The sequence below is a fragment of the Lepidothrix coronata genome, unplaced genomic scaffold (assembly GCF_001604755.1).
Source record: "Lepidothrix coronata isolate B3197 unplaced genomic scaffold, Lepidothrix_coronata-1.0 Scaffold147, whole genome shotgun sequence".
NCBI lineage: Eukaryota > Metazoa > Chordata > Aves > Passeriformes > Pipridae > Lepidothrix > Lepidothrix coronata.
Window position 1 is genome coordinate 1,902,877 of NW_016690327.1, and position 18,257 is coordinate 1,921,133.

At 51.6% G+C, this 18,257-nt stretch overlaps 3 protein-coding genes across 4 annotated transcripts; 1 reads left to right on the top strand and 2 right to left on the bottom strand.

Moving 5' to 3' along the window:
* Positions 1-71: 71 nt before the first annotated feature.
* Positions 72-3,688, bottom strand: SNIP1 (Smad nuclear interacting protein 1). The gene is made up of 4 exons (XM_017828256.1): positions 3,561-3,688; positions 3,382-3,490; positions 2,391-2,950; positions 72-1,488 (listed from the first exon to the last, which is right to left on the bottom strand). The coding sequence occupies exons 1-4, from the start codon at positions 3,686-3,688 to the stop codon at positions 1,224-1,226; spliced, it is 1,062 nt and encodes a 353-aa protein (XP_017683745.1). The 3' UTR covers positions 72-1,223.
* A 94-nt stretch (positions 3,689-3,782) lies between these two features.
* On the top strand, positions 3,783-6,652 carry DNALI1 (dynein axonemal light intermediate chain 1). The gene is made up of 6 exons (XM_017828418.1): positions 3,783-3,894; positions 4,008-4,114; positions 4,192-4,361; positions 4,798-4,976; positions 5,172-5,336; positions 6,309-6,652. Exons 1-6 carry the CDS (start codon positions 3,814-3,816, stop codon positions 6,342-6,344), a joined length of 738 nt encoding a protein of 245 aa, XP_017683907.1. The 5' UTR covers positions 3,783-3,813; the 3' UTR covers positions 6,345-6,652.
* A 616-nt stretch (positions 6,653-7,268) lies between these two features.
* On the bottom strand, positions 7,269-16,897 carry GNL2 (G protein nucleolar 2). 2 transcript variants are annotated; one of them, XM_017828417.1, is made up of 16 exons: positions 16,701-16,897; positions 16,542-16,626; positions 15,599-15,693; positions 15,012-15,151; positions 13,573-13,757; positions 13,248-13,314; positions 12,032-12,190; positions 11,366-11,479; positions 11,114-11,242; positions 10,655-10,759; positions 10,388-10,546; positions 10,126-10,242; positions 9,371-9,801; positions 8,647-8,726; positions 7,861-7,958; positions 7,269-7,449 (listed from the first exon to the last, which is right to left on the bottom strand). In XM_017828417.1, exons 1-16 carry the CDS (start codon positions 16,762-16,764, stop codon positions 7,300-7,302), a joined length of 2,178 nt encoding a protein of 725 aa, XP_017683906.1. In that variant the 5' UTR covers positions 16,765-16,897; the 3' UTR covers positions 7,269-7,299. The 2 variants fall into 2 exon arrangements, with proteins under 2 accessions (XP_017683906.1, XP_017683905.1); XM_017828416.1 differs by having other exon boundaries at positions 11,114-11,479.
* Between the last annotated feature and the right edge of the window lie 1,360 nt (positions 16,898-18,257).

The following is an 18,257-nucleotide window of genomic DNA, read 5'->3' on the forward strand; positions in this document are numbered from 1 at the left end:
CACCGCGACACGGGGACACGCGGGGGATTTACAAAGCCTTTATTTAAAAACCTCCTGGAGTAGATATAAAGGAGCTCCTCCTGCTCAAACCCCCGTCCGAAACCCCACGGCAATGCCCCGTATTTACACCGTCAGTGTTTCCAGCCGTGTGTACAACGAGAACGGCCGACGGACAGTCTGTACACGGCAGGGACAACAAACAGGTGCGGCCACAAACACCCCGCGAAGTGTGGGAAATACACATTTAACATAAAGCGACGGGGAGGAGACAGCAAAGACTATGCAACCCCCAGTGAGTGGGATTGGTGCTTCTCTTCCTAAACGCGATTTCTTTACAGGGGGAGACTGAGTTAAACAAGGAACTAAGGTAAGTTTTTATAAAAAGAGAACTTAAATAGTGCAAACTCTGGTTCAAATGTGTCACCACATCGAAGGAGTTTCTGTGTGACAAACAAACGCTGTGGCAGGGTGGGATCAGAAATAACAGCTCCAGCTTTTGACCCAGACACTCCACATTCAAGGACAGCGTCAGCATCGAATGTGGGAACATGTGGGCAGACCCTGCCCTCAGCCCCCGTCACAGCCTAGTCACCTGAAATCCCAGGAAGCGTTTAAATTCTATTTCACGTTCCCTTGTGATTTCCAGGCAAAAATCCAGTGAAATGCCCTCCCTCAGTCACCATGAGGCAAATTAAATACCCAAAACATACAAATACAGGAGGGGCTTTGCCACATTTCTGCCCTTTCAGCAGTGACCTGGATAAATTCTCCTGTCAGAACTTCCAACACGCAGAAGAATTTGGCAAACTACTGAACGGGACGTGCATCGGGGACTCTCTAACTAACATTTCAGTCTGTAGTATTTTCAAAGGGCTATAACAAAACAGGTCATAAAAATAATTTTCCAGATGTCATCTGTGTTTGACATGGTTTGCTGGCACTGTGTGTGCAGGGTTTCCAGCACCAGAGCTTTCATGTCCAGGTGCTTGTCTGCTTGTTGGGAGAAAAATAAAATAAAAGTAAAGCTGTATTTCCTGATATGCAAAACCTATAAAAGATGAATAATCAGCAAAGTCCCCCAAAACAAACTGTGAGAACAGACCAGCAACAGAAAAAGGACTTTAAGGCAACAAGAGGCATCAGTGCTGTGATGCTCCGTGGTCATCCCGTTCAACTGCAAAGAGTTTCTCTCCTCTGCCCCTCTCCAACTTCCTCCTCATCTGTTAACTGTCAGACTCCTCTTCCTTTTCCTCATCCTCATCATCGTCCTTTGCATTGGCCTCAGACTTATCTGAGGATTCATGGAGCAGGACGTACTCCCTGCTGCTGAACCCGAACTTGAGCACGTCCTTCTCCTTCAGTTCGTAGTAGCGCTGGGGCTCGATGCGCTGGTTGTTGAGGAAGGTGCCGTTCCCCGAGCCCAGGTCGATGATGTAGGGCCTCACCCTGCGGCCCACGGTGCCATCAGCTCGGGTGTACTCCACCAGCCTGCAAAACACAAACACTGAGTCACAAGAGAGGCACAGAGAACATGCCCCAAAGGCAGGTGAGAAGAAATCGTGCTCCACGAGCGAGTGGGTTTCTGCAGAGAGCAGAACAGGTCGAGGAGAGCAACGAGAAACTGTGTGTGGCAGAGCAGGTTCTGAGAGGCTGCAGCATCCCCTAAGCCTCTGGTGATTTCACACAGCAACTCTTGCATTGGGAGAGATAATGTTCCCCAAGAGAGCACCGCTGCTGGCAGCAGCAGCACCCCCCTGCTGAGTCAGAGCGAGAGAGCAAAGCAACAAACCTCTCCTTGAAATGCTTTCACTGCCAATCACACCTAAGTGTGATTCCAACCCGGGTTCACACCCTACCCTGTGTCTAACCCCACTGTGTCATTTTTCTACTTGTGGCTAAATAAGAGGAATTAAAGGTATCTTTGGGTCACTGCTGGGAGAACCCGTGGCAGTCACACAGAAATTCCATTTCTAACAAAATGTAAGTGTAGAAGATCCTTCTGGAAATTTTACTATGAGGAGATTTGGGTTTTTCGCTTAAGGAAGCTTTCCTGCCTAGAAAAAGGCATCTTTCCCAGAGACAGTTTTAAATGTTTTCTCCTCCTGCATTCCAGAGGAGCTGACTCCCGGGTATGAGAGAAGATGAGTTCTTGCAGACATGTCTGAAGGCCCCACAGGGGAGTGGGGGGGCCAGGGGTGACAAAAGCCCTGAGAAGAACAGAGAGTGTGTCTCTTTCTCAGGCCCAGTGCAGACTTGTGTTGGTATGTTGAGCGTCCCCAAGTTTGGAAAACAAATTCCCCTAAACCCTTCCACAGCCTGGCCCTCACACACACCGACAGCCGTGCACTGCAGGGGGTTTGGCCTGTGCTTCATCCCTCCCAGGGGCTCACCGGTACTGGAAGACAGCGTGCTGCTTGGAGCAGGAGGGGTGGTCGATGGGGATGTCGGCGATGCGGCGGTGCCGGCCCAGCAGGTAGGCGCTCTGCCGGTGGATGTACATCACGGGCAGGAACTCGTCGTTCTTGAAGGGGTACAGGCGCCAGCGCGTCTTGGGCACGCGTGCCTCGGGGGGCTCGCTGTACTTGATCACCACCCCCCGGAACGTGTTGGTGTCCTCCAGCAGCGCCCCCGACAGCTCGAAGCTCGGCTTCTCCTTGTTGGCGGCCGCCTTCTCCTTGGGTTTGCCCTCGGGCGGCCGCAGCTCGGGGTTGTGCTCGGCGCTGCCCTGCCGGTGCTCCCGCCGCCTCTCGTTGTAGAGCTCCCTCTCCGCCTGCTGCTCCCGCAGGGTCTGCGCGTCCCGCTCGTGGCCTCGAGCCCCCGGGTTCTTCCTGCGCTCCGAGTGGTCCCTGTGCCGGTCCCGGTCCCCGCTCCGGTCCCGCCGCTGCTCCTGCTCTGACGAGTGCCTGGGCTTGCGCTCCTCGTTGCCTCTGCGGCCGTGCTCGTCCCGCTCCTGCAGGGCACAGGGACAGGCTCTGGGTTCGAGCGAAACCCCAACCCCACACACGAACAGCACGCTCTGGGGCAGGCGTGTCCAGGTCTGACACAGCGCCAGACAAACGGATCTCCTGCCCAAATGACTCCCGTTCCCACAATTTGCACCGACTGAAGCACAAGAAACAGGCGGTATCGCCAGCTCTGGGCTCAGAGTGCAGCTGCCAGGGACGTCCGTGCCGCGGCACAGGCTGGGCTCGCACGGGTGCTCCGGTCACCGCTGGCACGGCCTGGGGTGGGCAGACCCGTCCAGACCCTCCCTCCGCTCAGGGACGGGCTGCAGGGGCCGCAGAACCGAACTGCCGAATGAGGAGGCGCCTCCCGTGCCCGGCACGGTCGAGTCTCCGGGAACAGCCACCGGGGCCACGCCGCACCGACAGCACCCTTTACCTGCTTCACCCTCACGGTGCCGTGGTACGGGCTGCGGCTGCGGCTCCTCCTGCCGCGGGGCGAGCGGCTCCTCCGCCCGGACCGGCTCCTCCGCCGGGGCGACCTGGAAAACAACGGGAGGGGGGGTGAGCGGCGGGGGCCGGGCCGTGCGCGGGGCCCGAGCAGCCGGGCCTCCCTACCTGCTGCCGCGGCTGCCCCGCCGCTCCTCGCTCGGCGGCGACGGGCTGCGCCGGGGGCTGCGCCGCTCGGCCTTCACGGCCGCGTCCCTTCGCCGCCGCTCCCGCCGCCGCTCCCCCCCCGCCTCCATGGCGGCCGTGCCGACGGAAGTGCGGCCACTTCCGGCCTCACGCCACTTCCGCCCGCCTGAGCGCTGCTGCGCCTGCGCGGGGCCGCGGCGTCGCGGTCGCCACGGCAACAGCACCCTTGGCCGCCATGGCGGCCCCGCCGGAGTCGCTGCTGCGCTACTGCCCGCCACAGCTGATCAGCCGGCGGGGCGACAGGGCCTCCGCGGGGGTGAGCGGGGACAGGGGCACCGGGGAACACCGCGCTCTGCCGGGGGCGAGCGGGCCGAGGGCGCCGCGCTCCCCCGCCCGCTCCTACCGCGCTCTCCTCTCCGGCCCCCGCAGGCCCGCTCGGCGAAGGCGACCCCCTCGCCGCCGCCCCGGACACCCGGCGCCGTCAGCCCCTCCCCGAAGCACCCGCAGGAGCTCCTGAACGCCATCCTGCCGCCGCGGTGAGCGGGGCCGGGCCGGGGCCGGCAGCGCCCGGCGGGCCCCGGGGCGCCCGATAACGCTTCTGCTTCTCTGGCAGGGAGTGGGAGGAGGCGCAGAAGCTCTGGGTACAGGAGGTGTCCACCGCGCCCAGCACCCGCCGGGACGTCGTGCAGCTGCAGGAGCAGCTGGACCGGCAGCTGCAGCAGCGGCAGGCGCGGGAGACCGGGCTGTGCCCCGTGCGCAGGGAGCTCTACACACAGTGCTTCGGTCAGTGCTCCTCCCACCGCTGACACGCAAAGGACAGGGCTGGCAACACGTGCTGACACGTGCAGAACAGCTCAAAATCCTTTTAGTTGTACTTACCCAACAGTTCATTTAAAATAGCTCAGAAGCCTGTCTAACTCACACACTGACAGCACACGACGCTGGTCTTCCAAATGCAAGGGGTGGCCATGGGTTGGAGCAGGATCCCCTAGAGGCTCCCCTGTAACTGCAAAAAGTCATTACACCTTCTTAGGTGTTCCCTGTTGCAGCTTTAGGGGATCAGCACCACTGCTGTTACGTGAGGGGCTGCACCATCACTCTTTTATCTGCTGCTCTGGTAAATCCCTGTTCCTGTGGAGCAGAGAACGGTCAGAGGGGCCCTGTGTGTGTGTGCAGCACTCCCAGAGATCGCGCTGCAGGTGCTGTGCCTCCCTTGCAGACGAGCTGATCCGGCAGACGACGGTGAGCTGCGCGGAGCGGGGGCTGCTGCTGCTGCGGGTGCGGGACGAGCTGCAGCTCACCCTGGCCGCCTACCAGGCGCTGTACGAGAGCAGCGTGGCCTTCGGCGTGCGCAAGGCGCTGCAGGCAGAGCAGGGCAAGGCCCTCATGGAGAAACGGGTGAGTCGGGGGTGCTGCCGCGGGATGGCAGCAAAGACCATCAAAACGCTCGGCTCGCAGTCCTCGGGCTCTGCTGCGCTCCTGAAGCCTGGTTCTGTTGTATCTGAAATGCTTTAGAGACTGTACCACACACCACTTTTAACTGAAAATTGACTATTCATCACAAAACTTGAGAGATCCGTGCTCTTTCCCAAGATTGCAGAGCTGGAAGAGGAAAGGAGGGAGCTGGAAAAGCAAGTGAGTGAGGAGAAAGCCAAATGTGAGGCTATTGAACAACAAGAAGTAGAACGGCGAGAGATAGAGGAGAAGAAACACAACGAGGAGGTTCTGTTCCTCAAACGGACAAACCAGCAGCTGAAGGTCAGTAAGAAACCACAACTCCAAATACTAATGGTAACATTCTCATTAAAGCCACTAAAGCTGCCCCTCTGGGAACACAACACACCATTGAACATTAAATATTACCCAAGAAAACTGCATACTCCTGCAGCAGGGACTGGGTAATTATTTGTGCATGTGGCTTTGGTGAGAAGAACTTCTGCTCCATATTCTGTTTTTGAAAGGAAAAATCCCACATCTTTCGAGTAAGGAAAAATGTCACCCTGCACAACAGCAAATGTTGGCTACAGGTGAAAACATTTCCCTCAGAGCAAGCTGCTTTCCTTACCTTCACTTCTCCTGCAGGACCTACTTGCCAACCCACATTTTCAGGCTGTCTTGGAATGTTTTAGGGCACAAAATGGAGTAACTGTTAGATCAAACGTGCGTTGCCCCTGAATCCATGGCTTTTTCCTTGAGGTGCCTGTACTCCAGCAGCTGTGTGTGCCACTGCTGTGGGTTGTTTAGGGGGCAGCTCCCATCAATCCACTAACTGGGCGTCAAGTTGTCTCAGTAATCACAAAACTTGCTGTTCCCAGCTCCTTTACTCCCAGAGTCAGTTTGTGTTCCAAATGCTAGAGAGCCAAATATTTAATTTAGCTCACATAGTCCAGCCTGAAATCAGAGAATTCAGACCACTGTTTCAAAAGCTTTTATTTAATTTCCCCCTTGATGCTTTACATTCTAAGCTGAGTGTCTCAGTGCACAGAGCCAAGGCCAGCTCTGTTCTCCTCAGAATGCAACAACTGGGCATGCCAGGAACGACAAGCTAATTTATAAAACATGTAGTAAGGAATGGAATGGCTGGGGAACAAACCTGGCCTGGCTCTCCTGGCAGCAGTGCAGGATCCCTCAGTTCCTCAATGTGAACATCCAACAGTTTAGTCCCTCAGCACTGCAGGTTTATTTCTTAGGTTGAATCTAATTTGCCTCACTGTCTCATTTGTTTTTCAGACACAACTTGAAAGCATCATTGCAGCAAAGAACTAATTGTTTTGTTGTCCTCGAGGCAGGCTCAGAAAAGCTGTCAGAGCAAGAAGCTTGCAATTAGTGACAAAGAATTGTCTTCCTACAACGATCTTGAGTTTTCACTTACCAGTAACTGAAGGCAGCATTACTGTGTTCTTTTCTTTCTCTCTTGAAGAGTTGAAATTCAAGAGCTTCATTAATTACTGCTCCCTCTTTCAGTGCCATCTCAGCAGTCAGCTCTTTGAGCAGTGAACGTGTCTGGGACTTGCCTGTTGGTAATGTGCTAATGACCTTCAAAGCAATAACTAATAAACATTTTTAAATGCAAACATCTCTCTGATATTATTAATTTGAAAATGTTGTAGAAAATTCAGAAACAATATAAAGGTGTCTACAAGAATTGCAAGTCCCATGCACCAAGAAATGAATAGCAGATGATTCTTAGGTGTCTGGGGTATTTCCTCGAGTACCTGCAAATTGGTGTCGATTGTACCTGGAAATCCCTGTCAGTGGTAAGTGAAGCCCTAGGCCCATTTCTAGTGAGACAAAGGGACACCATGCCAGTCATGGATTCACTTTTCAGTGGAAGCAAATGAAATCTTTACTTGAGGTACCTGTGTAAGCAGCTGGTTCCACAGCAAGCAGACATGGGAAAGAGAATTCCCTGCAGTCATGTGAAAAACCCCAGAAAGCTGGTTTCCAGAAAAAAACCCACCCAAAACTCACCACTGAGCAACACTGGAGGAGCTGTTTGGCCAGTGCAGGATTTGCTGGCCTGGGATGGAGATGTGGAAATACCATCAGCTCCAACTGCACAAAGAACTTTCAGATGATGCAGAAACAAAGAGGGAGATGCTGCTCCTGGGGCCAGGACAGACCGGTCACACTGGGCTTTGAACGGGAACTGCAAGTTTTATAGTAAAAAAAGCCACCGCATACTAGAACTGTTTTATGTAAAATTTAATAGAATAAGCAGCTATTGCTTATGTTTGTATTTTTTGTGCTTTGATCTTTGTTCCTCCAAGCCAGTTTTTTTCTTGTTCTTATTCTTATTTTTCACGTTGTGAGTTTCATAATACCGGACTCCAACTTTCTTGGAGCGCTGCTGCCTCTCGGCTCGTCTCCTCTGCAAACACAGACAAAACACATTAGCAAATCCCCAGCATCCATAGCCTCAGTGTCTGCAACTCTCCAATGGTGTTCACATTCCACACGCCTTAAGTAAAATAAATAATTTCCAACAAAATGTTACTGATGAGAACCTATAGGGAACCCACCCACCTATGCTCTTAAAAAAGAAAGCTATGCTTCAATCTTTACATGAGTAGTCAACAAGATAAAAGAAGCAACCTAGTGTGCAGAGTCAGGTAAGAGGGCTGTGACATAAGTTGTGACAGGATATTCATAACAGAATTCAGTCTTCACTCCCCTCCTGCTCAGGCTGAATCTCAAAGCTCTTTAGTGGTAACGGGCAATCCACGGATAAAAAAGCCACTCTATTTCCCTGCTCAGCTGTACTACAAGAAATCACACTTACTTCTTTGGATGTGAGTTTCTTGCAAGGCTGTTTACCCAACTGGTCATCATCATCACCTCCCTCTTCTGCTTTCCTCTTTCTTTTCTTCTCTGTGCTGCCTGCAACCAGCAGAAATCACACAGTTGGGTATCTTCCAGAACACCCATTTGTTTGCAGAACTTCAGACTGGGGTCACCATCCCAACTCCTTGAGCAATGCATTCCTTTGGCCTTATTTAACAGCTTCTACCCAAACAACGTGCATGCTCCTCACCAGAGAATCAGTAGCTATTACTATGAAAGCTGCTCTCAAGAAGCAGATTGCTTCCAGCCTCAAGTAAGCCCAGGAGACTGCCATAGTCCTTTCAGAATGGGGCTCTCCCACTGACTGTGCCTTTAATCAAATTGCCTATGGCAACTGAAGCCACAGTAAAACCTACAGACTGAAGTATCTCCGTGCTTTTATAACGTCCCTACCCCCCTCACTCCCTCTTGTGTAACACCCCAGGGAGAGGGAGCTGCTCTGGCTGCAGCCTGGAGCCCAGGCTGTTGGGAACACAACATGTGCCTTCTCTGGACCTTCCCTCACTCACGGGGACATCTCCCATCACACAGACAGGTGTTCTACACCGAGGCTATAGCAGGTCAGCAGCAGCTCTGGGGTCAGCTAAAAGGACATTTAAGCAGCTTCAAGGGAAAAGAACTCGGATGCAGAAGCCAGTGGATGCTTCTCCCCCTAACTCCCTTTCTTCTCTGGTTCACAGGATTTCCCAACACAGATTAAGAACATTAACTAATCTTGTTTTACCTCTGTCTTCAGTTTCTTTGGACTCTTCAGCCTTCTGCATGGATTTTGCAAACACTTTGTCACTCAGTCCCTTAGGGATTCTACAGAAGATAAAATCAGCAATAAAAGGTTGTTGTAACACAAACCAAGAAGCCACCGGTCTCCAGCAGACCCCAGTCCCCCGTCAGCACCAAAGCCACAGTCTTTGCACCTAAAAAACATATTGCACTACTCTTGTCTCTGGAGTTACTGGGCTTGTGTGCTGCACAAGAGACAAAATATAACCCTTAACCTTGAAATCTCCGTCCTCACAAGGCTGGTGAGTGAGCTTTGCTAAAACTGGGCTTGCTCTATGGGCCAGGATACTCTGCACGTGCACAGGGACCCATCTGGCATATCGAGGTAGGAATCAGCCTTGGTATAACCCAACATCAAGGAGAGATCCAAGGATACAATTTTGCTGCTCAGAATACCAAGAGATTTCTAACCCATAGCTTAAGAGGCAACTTTCAAAAGTGAGAACATTTTTAATTATGCTGGTAAATAGCACTTCTTGGAATAACCTTTCAAAAACAAACTGCTGCTTGGCCAAATTTCCAACCCTTATGGCTAAACCAGACAAACTGTGGCTTATGTGAGGCAGCACAGGGGAACTGTCAAGCAAGTCAGGCATGGAATGGAACTACAGCAGAGTCACATCAACCCTTTCCTCCCCTGCAAAACATTGGACAGATTCAGGTAGTACCTTATTGCTGAGAACCTCTTGGCTTTGGCTTTATCCAGGAATTTTTTGTATTTTGCAATCTTGTCCTCCAGAGCCTTAAGAACTGCTTTAGAACTCTCCCTGGCACCCGGTGCAGCCACCTGTGATTCCTCCTCTCCTGCATCCTGCTGTTGCTCATTCTCCTCCTTCTCCTCCTCCTGCTCTTCCTCTCCACAGGAATCACTGTCTGTCTCATCAAAGCCTGGCACATCCACAGGAACCAGGTCTTCTTCCGAGAACTGAGGTGCCACATTAATTCTGCCGAAGTTCTGCCGAACGTGGGACATGAGCTGCCTGATTTCAGTGTCTGGGTTGTTCCTCTCTTCTGGCTCCACACCTGATGCCATCGACTCAGAGACTTTCTCCTCAGTATTATCTTGGCTTGAGGTCACAGCTGCTTCCAATGCAGGAGGCTGCAAGGAAGAGTGTCATGGATATATTATCCACAAAGTCTGTCCCATCATCTCCAACTTCTATTTTTTCTCTTTGGAAAAAGCCTCCGATGACAATGTGATAATCACTGACATTTCTGGTAGTCAGCAGTGGCTCAGATATCTCTGTAAAGAGCACAGCACAAACCTGGTCCTCACCAACTTCAAGTGTCACCTGAGTGACCAGGCTTGGGCAGAGCCCAGTCACTGCCCAAGTCTCATGGCACTCTGGGAAAAGCAGCAGTGAATGCCATTAAGAAAATCAAATAATACGTAGAAGAGAAGGCATGAGCTTCACATTCTCACCTGGGAACCTGGTTCACCTGGTTCTGCATTTGGTGGCTTCACAAAGAATGGGATTCTGCCCCTCTGCCAGTCATTGAGAACCATCTTGCTCACAGTCTGCAAGTCAGGCTCACCACCCTGAAAGAACCAGGAACAATCTCTGCCCACATTTGCAGGGCACAGCGCCTTCCTAAGCCTTGTAAGCAACAGAAATGTTCCCATCTCCCATGTTCAGTAACAGGCCCCATGCTCTCCAGCCTGCAAATGCAGGAAGCTGTCACACCTTTAGCAGTTTTCCAGTCCTAGCAGCAAGTTTCTCAAGGAAGTCTTCTGTATCCTTCCAGGAATCAATTTTGTATGTCTTCCTGATGTACTCTGCTTTGGCCCTTTCCAGCACAGCACTAATATGGTCTTCGGGGCTCTTAATCTTTTCAACTTGAACCTGAAAACACACGGTAGAGGATCAGCCCTTTGGAAGTGTGTATTCATCCCTCTGAGCCCACCCCACGGACAACAGCGAAGCTCCCCAGCCCCCCGTGCAGACACGTACCACTCCCTTCAGCACGATGTCTGTCTCCGTGTCTCCCGACGGATAAACCACCCCGGGGCAGTCGATGAGGAAGATGCGCCGCATCAGGGTGATGTACTGCCACACCTGGAACAGAGCATTGCCACACCTGGAACAGAGCAGCAGCTGCTCTTCAGTGCTTGGTTACTGTCCTGTTTGTGAGGATGAGTCACAGAACCGGCACTGACAGAGCCTCAGCCAGCGCCTGGTTCAGGAGAGCACAGACATGGAGCACTCCCACGACTGCAGAGTGGCACAGGGGGAACTTGGGAATGCTGCCAGAGCAGTGCCTCAGAGAAGGGACTGCCCATCAGCCACTCCTTGGGCCACACAGCCTGTGCAGCTCAGTGCTGGACTTGCCAACGTCATCGGGCTGATTTCACACCAATTCTGCCTTCGAGCACGAGCTTATTTGTATCTGTAACACAGGGATGTTCTTACCTTTGTTTCCCCTGCAATAGGGGCCACATTGCAGACCTTCTTGGATCGTAGGGTATTGATCACTGAGCTCTTGCCAACATTGGGGTAACCAATGAACCCCACGCTGATCTGCTTCTTGTCAGAGTGTAACTGGTGAGAAATAACACATCCTTGTACACCACTGCAGCACTGAGCCCCAAACCCTAACAAAGCAAAACACCACACACTAACTCCCCCACCCCAACCATACAGATCCCCAGAATTGTTCTGTACCTTTCCAAACTGCCTTAGAAGCTGTATGAAAGCACCTTTGCCAAAAGGGTTTGTGAGGCTGGCGTGGAAAGCCAGTGTTGGATACTCCTGGGAAAGGACAGCAACCCAACGCTTCTGGAGAGGCAAAAAGGCTGGGTTAGGGACCTGGGGCTGGAGGGGTGACACCATCTGCTCAGAGAGGGGGGTACAGTGTCTGCACTGGGCTTGCAATGGCCATGAACATCGCTAGGGAAGAACCTTTGAAGCATTTCCCCAACCCAACAGCTAAAAGCACTGAGTATTGTTTGTATAAAAGACAAACAATTTCCCAAAAACGCCTTCACTGCTAGCTAAAACTCATTAGTTTAACGACATAAAGCAAACCAGCTGGGGTGGATATGGATCCTAGGCAGACTAACATTTAGCATACTCTGGAGACAACAGCTGAACTGTTAAATCCAGACAGAGGAAGTAGGGAATTTGTGGCTGGTGAGTGTTGCTCAACTCGGCCAAACTTGGACAGATTTACATGGTAATTGTTACTTTTACAGCAGGCAAGCAGAGAGCTCCCAGTGCCCCAGTTGCAGTACAGCCTTCCAGACCAGCATGGGGACTGGCATGGAGCTACAGCCAAGCTGCAACAGGAACAAAGAGGGTCCAAGGAATAACAGGCAGGACTGTGCTTACAGTAGCCCAGGTAGGAACGAGATCACATTTGTTCAGGACAAAAATGAGATGTTTCCAGTGTTTCTCCTTTTTCAGATAAGATTCCACATGAGGGGAGCGAGTGCCCATGGGATCCCTGGCATCAAGAACCTGAACAACAACATCTGACGAGTCGATCACCTGAAAAATAAAAAAATCACACAGAAGGAAAGGATTTTACAGAAAGCGAGACATCTGTACCTCCCAAGTGAAAACTAGTCAGTTTTGAAACTACAGCATTAATTTAAAAATCTCGTATCCTTCACAAACAACTGCTACTTCCCCTCAGACCTGTGAAGCTCAGACTAACACCCACTGATGCTCCACTCTCCCCTCTCCTAAATCCCCTCCAAATTTAGGCTGGACAGCTGAATAGCTTTTACCTGTTCTTATGCACCAGGGAAAGAAAACAGCGCACCCAAATGTGAAAAAACCAATTGCTTCAGTACACAAACCCCCAGTGTTCGTCATCCATTCAGCAGCAATTCCCTTCTGCCATTTCATAATGGAGCAGGGTATAAAGGATGTTTTCTGGATCAATATGAAACACACAACCAAGCAAGAACCTGCTGTTAGTCCACTAAGCATCTACAGCAGGGAGCTGTCATTTTACAACTTGCTTCAAGCCAAGTGAATTTGTTTCACAGCTTTTTCCTGCAGTTTTGGCAGCCTCTTACTGAAATCTGTTTTGCTCGATCATTCCCAGTGCTTTTAGATCCAAATGAAAAGGTTTTAAGCTACATTCAGAAATTCAGAGCAAAAAGTCAAGCAATTTCACACCTAACAGTCAGAGAGAGAGCATAAACTCTCAGTCTCCATTTCTCTAGCAGCCAAGGTGGCTCACAGGGAATTAAGGGTCAGAGCTCTCCCAAGACGAACCCATCCACACACCAGATGTTTTTAGCCAAAAGAAACTTCAGGGAACATGACTGGTTTACTTGTGGTGAAGCCCCAGGAATCCAAGAGAAACTGTTATCTTTGCTTTGCCAGTCCTTCTCTAGATAATGTATTTTAACGATGTTTGTTCCAGTAGGACAAGAGCTCAAGAATCAAGCTCAGTCACGCAGAGATTTGGAAATGAAACTCTGTTTTCTCCTAGAGCTTCTCTCACTGTTGCTGTACAGGATTTCAGTGCTGTGCTGCAGCCCCTGCCTGTGCCACAGACGTGACTCTGCTGCGAATTCCAAATGCCACTTACCTTGTAGAGCTCACCCCAGATTCTTCTGGACTGTCCTTTCTTGAAGATTTCCTCTTGTGCTTCATCCCTGGAAGACATCACCAGAGACATCAGCAACCACAGAAACAGGGTCACAATGTTGTCTTCTCTAAAGCCCTTTACAGGTAAAAGAGAAGATGAGGCCCAAGTAACAGCTGGGATTTAGCCAAAATTCCAAATTCAGCTAATCTCACCTTCCTTAGTCCTCACACAGTAACAGCATTGATAGATGTACCAGATACTTCTTTAAAAACAAGGCTGGCTTTTCAGACAAGTAAACAATGAATCATTTTTCCTTTCCATTCACCTTACACCAGTGTCCTCTGTCACCAGGTCTCGGTCCTTGTCCTGGTCATAAGACTCTGAGGAGGCCTCAGCATTCTCCACCAGAGCCTGCACATCACTTGCAGACAGCGTTGGCCTTTTCCTCTGTGATTTGGGGCCAAACGTTGTTTCAAATGTTTCCGTGTCAAGAATGTGAACCCTGGAGGTCTGAGGAAAAACAGGTTGGTAAAAAAAAACCCCAAGCACCACTTTTTCCATCTCTCGTGACACATACTGAAGAAGCCTGGAGTTCAACACAGCCCTGGAGCCTGTGACAAGTGACAGGCATGTCCATAACAATGTTTGAGTTTTCCAGCTTAAGCTTTGGGAAACATAAGAGTGGATATTTAATAAGCAACGAAACACTGTGCACTTGCCAAAGAACTATGCTTCAGTTCTTCCACCATAAATGGTGTCAAATGCAATTACAGCCACAATGATGAAAATTCAGCTGCTATCTTTGATCATTTCTTATTTTTCTAACAAGAGCATAAATCTCGCCAAATTCTCAGATTTTTGTCAGGGACAATTACCATCAAAATTGTAGATTTTTAAAGCTTGCAACGAAAGCCAACTTTTCTTGGAACAGCAAACAATTCGTTGCTGAAAGCAGCAATTTGTTTTTGTAATGCACATTTTGACATAACCTTTTCTTAATTTAAGTAACATTTTTATTACATAAAACTTAAAAAGTTTCCATATGACAAAATAGCTACCAAGAGTCCAGAATAATAGTTCAGACACCATGAAAAAAACTGGCAATAACTAAAACTTGATGTACTAGAAATGAAGTCTGCATGCACAAGGATTTGTGATACAGGATAAAACACACGTTCAAATTCATCCCCAGTGTCTGCAGTGTGAAACAGGCTCAGAAAAGGTCCAGGAGCTGTTAGAGGCATTAGAACATTCAGAACATCAGCAGGCACACAAACCTATCAGAGAATATATTGTAATATGGTAATATCATAACCTATCACAGAATCCCACAAAGGTTGTGTTGGAAGGGATGTTGAAGCCCATCCAGTGCCACCCCTGCCATGGGCAGGGACACCTTCCACTAGCCCAGGTTGCTCCAAGCCCTGTCCAACCTGGCCTTGGACACTTCCAGGGATGGGGCAGCCACAGCTTCCCTGGGCAACCTGTGCCAAGGCCTCCCCACCCTCACAGGGGAGGATTTTTGGGTAATTTCCCAATGCAAAATGAGAATTTCTATTAAATAAGGTATCTTCTCACTGTTTCTTTGCCCTAACACTCAATGCCTGCAGTGACAGGGAATCAGAACCATCCTTCCCCAAGGAATCCACTACAGCTGCCTCTCCCAAAGCTTCCAGAACTAACATTTCCCCAGACTGAGCAGAGACATGTCCACAGGCAAATGCCTCTCCCGACAGCCCCCCCTGCACAGGGAGTGACACCCACGTGTGGCTTGATCCGATCATGGAACAGGGACATGGGCAGCTTCCTTTGCTTCATGACCACCCTGTAAGGATCCTTCATCACTGTCTCCATCTCCTCCTGGAACTTCTGGAGGGACGACTGCTTGATCACACGAGTATTCCCTGCATGTAAAAACAAACACTGCACCTGGCCATTCCTCACTTAACTGCTCCACAGACCCCAGGGACACCAATAAAACAGGAACTCTCTGTCTGGGATCAAAAACACCAGGGACGAAACCAGAGGATTTTACTTGAGACTTTGGGATTCCAAATATGCACAAACAGGCCAATCCCTCTCTTTCCCACCATTTAAAGGAAATTTTAAAACTATCTCTAGGACACTTAAAATCCATGTACATGGGCAAACACCAGGGACTGACCACAGGAACCAGAATAACCACCCTTAGGGAAACCAAACGCCCAGAGCACAGCCAGAGGTGAGGGGTCCCTCAGCTCAGTCCCTGCCCCACACGGCCCTCAGACCACAACTGTGAAACAAACACCCTCCAACACACAAAGCTCAACAGTTTTTCAGCTTGATGAGTCTGGAAGCTGAACAAAACTCACCAAACCATTTGATATTTGGCTCCACCCTCGCCACTGTGCCTGGTGCCACGGTGGACTGAAACTGCAGGGGCTTGATCACTTTGCCATGTTTGTTCCTAAGGGACAAACAAGGACATGTCAGTGCACTCACCCCTTCAGCACCTGTGTGTGCCAGGCCAGGAGCACATCCATGAAATCCAGGGAGACCCTTCACCCACAGCCAGTGCTCCAGAGTGTTCCCTGGCCTGTGCAGGGGAGTCAATCCAGCTCTGACAGCAGCAGTGGCACTCACAGCCCTGGCTCTCCCTCCAGCCTGGCCAGACCCTCCCTCCAGTTGTCTGGGTCAGCCCAGGGAGGGCTCCTGGGGTTGCAAAAGGAATCAAGGACCATTTTCTAGCAAACCCCACTCAGTTCTCTCTGGAGCCTTTTAACCAGCTCTGCAGGGCACTCATCAGCACAGTGTTCCCAAGCTCAGACCTGCTTTAAGTTCAGCAACATTTCAAAATCCCTCCTCCTCATCTGCTGCCCAGACAGCAGGAAATGGGGCAAAACAGAACTGCGGATGTGAAGCAGGACTCCCAGAGCCCCCACGGCACAGACACGGTGGGAGCTGCTCCCCAGCCTGATCCCTGAGTGGGGCACAGGTGGAATCCCCTCAGGGGATCCCTCCATGCAGGAGCCAGGGGGAGTCAGGCTCTTCAGGCATTTGGGAAGCAGCTTTTGAGCTATGCTGCTGTGGGAAATTTGGGAATTCTGGGTGGTTTCGGGACTCATGACATTTCAGGGACACGTTCAGCTGTTCTGCAGCACCTTTTCCAGCTGCACCTCTGGGACATGGCTGGGCTGCTTGGAGCTGTGGGCCAGGCTTGGGGCAGGCTCAGGGTGAGGTTCCCCAGCTCCCGGGGTCACAGAGCACTGACACAGGCCCGTTCCAATACCGAGCCGTTCTGCCGCCCGTCCCCACCTGCGCTCCTTCTGCCGGTACATGTTGAGGCGCCGGATGGTCGCTCGGTCCCGCATGTTGTTCCCCCCCGCGCCCCCGATTCGATCTGCAGAGACAAGAGAGGGTCAGTCCCGGCCCTGCCCGTCCCGTTCCGCCCGTCCCGGCCCACCTGGCCCGTACCGGGGTTGGTGCTGGCGCGGGAGGGGTTGATGGAGCAGCGGCCCTTGTACCGCGGTTTCACCATCGCGGCGGTGCCGGTGTCCCTGTAGGTGCCGGTGTCCCTGTCGGTGCCGGTGTCCCGTCCGCGTCTCCGCCGGTCCCGGAGTGCTCGGGCGGGCCGCGGACACGCGCGCGGCACTTCCGGCGCGCCTGACCCACTTCCGGGAGCCGCCGCGAGGCGGCGCAGGCGCAGCGGCGTCTCCGGGCAGCCACGTGCGCGCCCGGTCGCCATGGCAACGCGTGCCCCCCCCGGCCCCCCCGGGCCCCCGTGTCCCCCTGTCTCTCCCGTGTCACTTTGTCCCTCCCGTGTCCCCCCCGTCTCCGGGAGGGCTCCGGCCCCCAGAGGGCGGCGGGACGCGCCTTTGCCCGGCCCGGGGCGCTGCGGTCTGGCCGGGTCCCTCCCGGGGCCGCGAGGCGGTTCTGAGGCCCGGCGGGGCCGCTGGCACGGGGAGCCCCCATTGTTTGGGAATGTTTGTTCATAGACACATAAGGGAATCGTTTGGGAGCGCGGCAGTAGCGCTCCTCGCCGTCTGCTGATGAATGGGGGCAGCTGGAGAGCAACTGGGGCTGCTGGTGGGGAACTGGGGCAGTTGGAGGGGCACTGGGACTGCTGGAGGGCACTGGGGCAGCTGGTGGGCCACTGGCGTGGCAGAGACTCATGCACAGGGCAGTACTGGTGGGTGTTTACAGGCACACGGGGCTGTTCCTTCTGGGTTACTGGCAAAGAATTTTAAAAATTAGAAATAACAACATTGGTGTTTTTATGTGCGTGTAAAGAATTGCACGGACAGTGCAGTAACAAATCAAATTTAGGCAAATTCTATGTCTAAAGCCTAAGCCTACGTTTGTTTTACTGCCAGATTTTAATAGCAGTCTGAAAGCTCCTCACCTAGGGGAAATGAACAAAGCTGCACTGAAATGGTGTTAATTGATACCAGAGCCTGGGCCGGGGCCAAGCTCAGCACCTTGGGAAATCCTTCCCCAAAACACAGCCCTGGCCCATCCTTCCTAAACACTTATTAGCAGCAGAGCATTCCTGGCCAGTGCAACATCCTTCTGGTGCTGCTAATACTCCTCTAAACCCAGAACAATAACAGAGCTGCTGGGGTTTTGTTCTTTTAATGATTTTCAGCGTTTTGCTGTGAGGTGCAGAGTCCCTGCTGTGCAAGGGAGCCCTGATGAGTCAGGCCTGGGAGATGTTTTGTAAGATGGAGTCTGGAGTTTGGAGGCTGTTTGGCTTAAGCCTACAAGTTCTGGTTTTTCTCTTAATAGAATTATCTGTGCCTTGGGCATTGAAAAAGTACACACTGATGTGGGCATAAAAATCAATTCCAAATTGTAGATAATTGTCAAAGCTATCAGACTCGAGGCTCATGTAGGAGAGTTTTCCCAGGACAAGTGTGTTTTCTATTAGAGTCGATATCAATCTGTCAGAAGATCCTTTTGATTTTCAAAATTTTAGACTAAATAGTTGAGTAATACTTGCTCTGCTCTCCCCCACTCTTTCTTCCTTTCCCT

Excerpts from the sequence above, each read along its gene's own strand:
- DNALI1 (XM_017828418.1), top strand. The coding sequence starts at position 3,814 with ATGGCGGCCCCGCCGGAGTCGCTGCTGCGCTACTGCCCGCCACAGCTG. Across the intron at positions 4,115-4,191 it reads AACGCCATCCTGCCGCCGCG|GGAGTGGGAGGAGGCGCAGA; the intron begins GTGAGCGGGGCC and ends CTTCTCTGGCAG. Across the intron at positions 4,977-5,171 it reads AGGCCCTCATGGAGAAACGG|ATTGCAGAGCTGGAAGAGGA; the intron begins GTGAGTCGGGGG and ends CTCTTTCCCAAG.
- GNL2 (XM_017828416.1), bottom strand. The coding sequence starts at position 16,764 with ATGGTGAAACCGCGGTACAAGGGCCGCTGCTCCATCAACCCCTCCCGC. Across the intron at positions 9,802-10,125 it reads CAGGTGAACCAGGTTCCCAG|CCTCCTGCATTGGAAGCAGC; the intron begins GTGAGAATGTGA and ends TCTTCCTTGCAG. Across the intron at positions 8,727-9,370 it reads AAGAGGTTCTCAGCAATAAG|AATCCCTAAGGGACTGAGTG; the intron begins GTACTACCTGAA and ends TATCTTCTGTAG.
- SNIP1 (XM_017828256.1), bottom strand. The coding sequence starts at position 3,688 with ATGGAGGCGGGGGGGGAGCGGCGGCGGGAGCGGCGGCGAAGGGACGCG. Across the intron at positions 3,491-3,560 it reads CGGGGCAGCCGCGGCAGCAG|TTCCAGGTCGCCCCGGCGGA; the intron begins GTAGGGAGGCCC and ends CCTCCCGTTGTT. Across the intron at positions 1,489-2,390 it reads CACGCTGTCTTCCAGTACCG|GCTGGTGGAGTACACCCGAG; the intron begins GTGAGCCCCTGG and ends TGTGTTTTGCAG.